At 37.6% G+C, this 6,385-nt stretch overlaps 1 protein-coding gene across 2 annotated transcripts in view; it reads left to right on the top strand.

Moving 5' to 3' along the window:
- LOC137724325 (CCA tRNA nucleotidyltransferase, mitochondrial) overlaps nt 1–6,385 on the top strand; it is a 23,168-nt gene continuing 16,783 nt past the window's right edge. The window contains exons 1-14 of one of the 2 annotated variants that reach the window (XM_088694906.1): nt 1–411; nt 570–700; nt 806–923; nt 1,116–1,171; nt 1,489–1,538; nt 1,627–1,725; nt 2,350–2,459; nt 2,618–2,745; nt 2,874–2,940; nt 3,090–3,192; nt 3,787–3,848; nt 3,975–4,119; nt 4,750–4,917; nt 5,497–5,594. In XM_088694906.1, the coding sequence (XP_088551032.1) occupies nt 121–411; nt 570–700; nt 806–923; nt 1,116–1,171; nt 1,489–1,538; nt 1,627–1,725; nt 2,350–2,459; nt 2,618–2,745; nt 2,874–2,940; nt 3,090–3,192; nt 3,787–3,848; nt 3,975–4,119; nt 4,750–4,917; nt 5,497–5,594 (1,626 nt within the window). In that variant the 5' untranslated portion in view covers nt 1–120. Of the gene's footprint in view, nt 412–569; nt 701–805; nt 924–1,115; nt 1,172–1,488; nt 1,539–1,626; nt 1,726–2,349; nt 2,460–2,617; nt 2,746–2,873; nt 2,941–3,089; nt 3,193–3,786; nt 4,120–4,749; nt 4,918–5,496; nt 5,595–6,385 lie in introns of those variants that run through there. The other variant, XM_088694905.1, reaches the window with a different exon arrangement.

Genomic DNA, 6,385 nt, shown 5'->3' with positions numbered 1-6,385 from the left:
TGCCACCTGATCAGACTACAGGTTTGGCACAGACAATTGCCCACATCGCAATCGAACTCCAAACAATGAAATTAGCCCACCCGCTTCCTACCCTTTAAATTAAGCTCCATACTCCAAAGCATGAGACTAGCTTTCAAAACCGCTTTCACCTGCTGCCACCCTATCTTTCTTCCCGCGCTCCGTCGAACCTTCCACACCCGTAATCTTCCCACCAAAACCCTAACCTTAGGGTTCGGGTTTTACCCTTGCAGAGCAATCATGGCGGTGCCGTCTCGCCCGCCCGTACAAGTCAGGGACAACGTCCAACTCAATGAAACAGAGCAGAAAATATTTGACCGGCTACTCGGGACGCTCCGCCGTTTCGGCCTACAGAATCAGCTTCGCGTTGCCGGCGGATGGGTCCGCGATAAGGTGCGTGCGTGCCTATTCATGAAATCCCGTCAGTATATATATATATATATATATATATATATGTATGTATGTATATATGTATGTATGTATGTGTGTGTGTGTGTGTGTAAATAGATTTTGGGTTTGAAAATCGTGTTTGGGAATTGGGGTTTCTGCAGCTTCTGGGAAAGGAGTGCTATGACATTGATATTTCCTTGGACAACATGTTGGGGAGTGAATTTGTAGACAAGGTTCAAGACTATTTGTTGCACGTCGGGGAAGAGGCTCAGGGAATCGCTGTAATTCCATGGTATATGGCTCTGGCTTTGCCATTTCTTATCTCGGTAGACTCCATTTCAGTGTTTTTTTTTTCTTTTCATAATTTGATGTAAAAATCGTTAATGTTTTGGTGTAGCAATCCTGATCAATCCAAACATTTGGAAACCGCGAGGATGCACATATGTGATTGGTGGATTGATTTTGTCAACTTAAGGTGTGAAGAGTATTGTGAGAATAGCCGCATTCCTACTGTGGTAAATACTTTTGCATTGATTAGTGTTTGTTGGTCTCTTTGTATTCCTTTCATTTTAGGAATAACTTTATCTTGTTAGTTTTTCCCTTATTAGCTGGACAAACAGTTAGTGAAACTTGCTGAATCAACTTTGAAGTCTAGTCTAGCCTAGTCTTGTTAAATTTATAATTTATAATGCACTTTGTTTTTACAGCATAAGTATGGGACACCCGAAGAGGATGCATATAGGAGGGATTTAACTATTAACAGGTGAATTCTCCCTAAGAATCTTCTGGAACTGAAATAGGATGGTTAAATGAGAACTATACTGCTCTGTTAGCATCTATTTGTAACTAATAACTCTACTTCTCTTGCTACAATTTTTTGTATATTTGATTGGTAGACTTCTGTTAATGTTTTAAAAAACTAGTATTGAGACTAGCCTAGGCGGTTTTTGGGTGGGGCTATCAAGAAACTCCTTTGCCCAGGGCACCTGAGGCGATGGCCTGGGTGAGGCTATCCATGGAACGCATTGGCTTTGCCTTTTAAAACATTGGTTCTTAATGGGATTTCCTTTTGTTGGACAGCTTATTCTACAATTTAAATACAAGCTCAATTGAAGATTATACCAAAAGAGGTTTGTTTTCTGCATATGGCGCGTTCTCTACTGTTTTGTCCTATTACCTAGAATCGAAGTTATTTTGATGTTCATTTGTATTTTCCAGGAATTGAAGATCTTACATCTGGTGTAATAGTGACTCCTCTACCACCAAAGGCCACATTTATGGATGATCTGCTACGAGTTCTTGGAGCTATCTGTTTCGGTACTTGTTTCTTTATCTTTTTCTAAATTTTCTGCACATTCAGCTCTCCATGGCTGATTTTTCAGATTTGTTTTGTGCTAACCTTGTTTGAACTTTGGTATTTGTTGGTGTTCACTAGTCATAATAGAGCCTTATATGCTACTTTTTCTCGTCTTACCCAATTGGTTTGACTTTCTCTTCTGCCTATATTAACATTATGGTATAAAACTGAATTCTAAAAGCTCCTCTACATTCATAGGGTGGTATTATTGCATTTTGCCTACTCTATTTGTAACATTAGAATGTTTTAGTAATAATAGTTGTTATATATCCTGCAACATTGATGATCTTAAATTTTACTAGTCTCTCATCGAAGATTTCTGTTAACTGCTGCATACTAGGCAGAGGATATGTTGTCATATATACTTGCACATTGAGATTCTCATGCATCTTCTAGTAGTCTTAAGTATCTATTTACCCTATTCTGCCTTTTTGAAGTTCATATTGGCGTGGCTTCTTAGCTGATCATGTTTGCTAGCAACAACATCCTGCGTGAACTTTTCCGAGTAAACCAAGATTCTCTTTCACAGAACTGATTACTTGGAAACATCTCCAAAAAATTGAAATATCTGGTCTTGAGCTCAGTTGCAAGGTTTGGATTCATATTAGATGAAGAACTAAAGGAAGCTGCTGCCTGCGATGAAGTGAAAGCTGCTCTTTCAGTTAAAATTACCAGAGAGCGCATTGGCACTGAAGTAAATTCCTGTTTTTACATGCCTCAAGTGGTGATTGTTTGATTATAATTTGATTTATGATAACACTGTTCTAGCTCTTTTACTGGAAAAACTCATCCTGGGTCCCAAAGGTACAGGGGAATTATCTCCTCATTTTTCCCTTGTTTCTCCTTTTTCAGATTGACGTAATGATCTCTGGGAATCAACCTGTCCAAGCTATGGCCTATATTAGTGATTTGAAGTTATTTTGGGTCGTTTTCAGTCTTCATATGAAGCATGAGCCTGAAGTATCGGAAGGATGGGACAGGTATGGTTGCTCAAGGAAAAAGATAGTTTCCAAGCGTGGTTATTTCTATAACATCATGCATGGGTGGGTAGGTTGAATGACAAATAAATCTTTCAATGGTAATTCATTATTTATTTCACCCAATGTAGGCTTTGTGTTTCTTACTTGGTGGCAACGTGGAACCTCATTCAATTAATTGGCCTGTCTAACTTTACTGTGAGTGATAAGGACCTAAAATTCAACAATATTCTTGCTTTTCTCCTATATACCTTGCAGTGGTCAGTGTGTTAATTTAAATTCTGCTTGTGTATTTTATTTTCTTGCGTATTGTTTTTAATACCGTCTCGTCTGACTTGTGAATTTAGGATAAACAAAGAAGGCTTTCTTTGTATGCTGCTATGTTCCTTCCACTTAGGAAGACCATGTATAAAGATAACAGAGGAAAAAAGGTATGGTTCCTTTGGTTTGGTATATCATGTGTTTGATGTTTCCTGAGATAATTATCCATGTTTTGTGTATGAGATTGTAAGCATACTAGCATTGAGCCTTTTGCATTGCAGTTGTGCAACTTTGTGCAAAGACGGCATGCTAGTTTGTAGCAAAATGTGCAATCAGGAATGTTATTGGAGATATTACCAATAGAGGCAACTAGGGCTGAGCGTTTTAGACCCAAAAATTGATCAAACTGGACGGGATAGCTTGGTGTGATTTTTATTTTTGCATTTTGGTGAAAAACTGGACCAAACTGGTGAACGGAATCGCTTCATTTTAAATTTGACTTCTCCATTTGGCGCATTTATGTTGGCCTGTATATATGTATAATCTTACTGATGTCAAGTTTTAGGGTTAATGATTAGCTGTTTGTAACAAAAAGTTAAGGGTTAATTATAATTAGTGTTTGCAGAAGAAAAATTTAAGTTTGAATCATCATGGGATAAATATGTCTGAAAGTTAGCATGACTATTCTTGGAACATGTATATACTTGTAATACCGCATCAAGTCCACTTCACTTGTTCGTCAACCTTGAATTCTGATTCTAAATATCTGTTCTCAAATTTCAGATTCCATGGTGAACTACATTTTCCGGGACTCCCTTAAGCGAAAAGCCAGTGATGCTGAAACAGTGTGTTTGAGTCCACTTCTCTCCCCCTTTTTACACATTATGTGGAAACACTAAGCTGGTAATTATATCAAGACTTCGTGATCTGCACGTTTATATAAATATGTTTGCCGATTTTCATTGTTACAGGTTGTTAATGTACACTTTGCCATGGAAAAGTTTTTGTTTTTGATTCCTTATTTTGCATCAAATGAGGATGCACTCGTTTCTGATGTTAATTGGGCAAGAGAATCTGTTGATGCACCTCTTACTTCAAAACCCTGGCTATTAACAGGTATGAGGTTTCTGTGTCCTTGCTGTGTTTTGTTAGAAAAATAAACTGCACAGTTAAGGTCATTTTTGAATCCTTATTATGCATTGTGATATATCTTTCATCAATCTGCATTGAGTTTTGGGGTGTGTGAATATAATCTCTCTAGGTTTATTGACAGTCATAACTGTCTTTTGTTTTGTGCTATTTGTGGGTTTTCAACTCACAGGGGATCGAACCCCTGAACCTGTTACCCTCCCTCACCACTTGGGCTAATCCCAAAAGATTCAAAATTTGTTTGTTTTGTTGTACTTTCAGAATTTGTTTTGTAACTGCAGATGTTGTTCTCCCTTGTGCTTTTTGACAACAATTTCTCTGAAAGCTGGTATGTGCTTAATAGAGGGATTGCATATGTGGTCACTGCAATTTCCATAATTTGATTAATTCTTTGGGAAATCCTACAGGATATAGATTTGTGTGTCTTGAACCTTATGATTATAAAAGTCAATTTGAAGCTTTTTAATTATAGCCCAACCATCTGTGTATTTCTTTTATGTAGCACTTCTTGCTTTGATTATGGACTAACATGTACTCTGCTTGATTCTTTTGTCATTTAATGTTCTTATTGTTCGTTTTGCATTGTCAACCATCCAGGATTTCTTCTACGAGAAATTAAAGATTTTTGGAGAGTTGCCTTGCTAATGTCTACATTGTTATATCCCCCCAACATCGATTGTACCAAAGATCTTCTAAGTAAGAACTTTGAACTGGAAAGACGAAGAGGCTTATTTAAAGCAGCTGAAGATGCCATACTTAAACTAGGTATCGAAAGGCTCTTTTAACAAACATTTATTTTTCATATGATTATGTTTATTAGTTTTGAAATTAATTTGGACGCTGCCAACTTTCCAATCTACTTTAGTTTACTCAGGTTACCTGATTTTATTGGTCCAGACTTCTGCTGTCGCTAAGGGTTTCAATTTGAAAACAACGCTTCGTGAGTAGAGATCTGTCGGTGTCATTAACTGTTAAACATTATCTCCATTCTTTCTATGCCAGAATGTGCTGTCATTGGGAGAGTAAATTCAACAGGATGAACTTTAATAATCTCTATTCTTCTCTTATATAGTATAATTCCACTCGTTCTATATTTCCCGTAAAAATGTCCCAAAATCACTGGGGAAACTTAAATGGCAATCTCAGGTGGCCTCAAATATGGTATATAAATGTGCTTGACTATGTGTGTGTGTTTATGATATTTTGTAGGATCTAGTGTAGATCTTTTCCTGGGATTCAATGCCTAACCAGTTTGTTTAGTCCCAAGTAGATTGCCTTTAAGATTTGCTTAATCCTTGGGAAACAGCTCAGATGCCATTTCTGATGTTTATTCTGGTGCAATAGGTCTTGCTAAAGTCTGGGATGTAAAACCACTACTGAATGGGAAGGAGATCATGAATGTTTTGCAGCTCAAAACTGGAGGACCACTTGTGCGAGAATGGGTAAGCAATATAATTCTGATTCCAGCACCGAAAAAAGTTGATATGGAACTTCAAACGCTAATGTATCCCTTACTTGGCAGCAACAAAAGATACTTGCATGGCAGCTTGGTCGCCCTTCAGGGACTGCAGAAGAATGCCTCAACTGGATGTGGAAAACACATTGTTTGAAGATGATAGATTGATTGCTGAGATCAATATCTGTAAATTCGGATCCCTGCAGTGAGTTATATCCGGTTCACCATTTACAGAAGTGACCATGCTCAAGAGTTTGCAAAAGCACCAGGACATTCACCAATGTTCACTGTAATGCTACCCGTCATATTTTCTCCTTTCCAGTACGAATATACACATTAGCTGTTAGGAATTTTGACCATCTCTTCCCCACCCTTCATGTTTACGTCGAATATGTCATTTGCTAATCTAGGTGATCATTTGAAGAAAAATACACTAGTGAAATTTGTCTCTCCAAACCATGCATCAAATTTTATTATCCACTGTTGACTTTGTTAATTATATTTTGAGTATTTCTTTACCAAGTGGAATTGCAAGGGGCCTATATAAATCTAAAAGGATGTGTATTGACTTCTAGAAAACATGATATTCATTTAGCGACACCTGCCATTCCTGCTGCTTGGATCGGGTCTAAACCCCTCCTAGTCCCCCTCCCAGACTAAGGTGGTCTATGCAGTCAGAATAGCAGATGATTTTAGACAAGTTGAACAATCGAGTTTGATCATACCTTTGTCAATGTCTATGATCATGAAATTGTACTGGAAGAAATAGCATGGATA

This window comes from Pyrus communis, chromosome 5, assembly GCF_041283825.1.
Source record: "Pyrus communis isolate YQ-2024b chromosome 5, ASM4128382v1, whole genome shotgun sequence".
Lineage (NCBI taxonomy): Eukaryota > Viridiplantae > Streptophyta > Magnoliopsida > Rosales > Rosaceae > Pyrus > Pyrus communis.
This window is presented reverse-complemented; position numbering and strand designations above follow the sequence as displayed.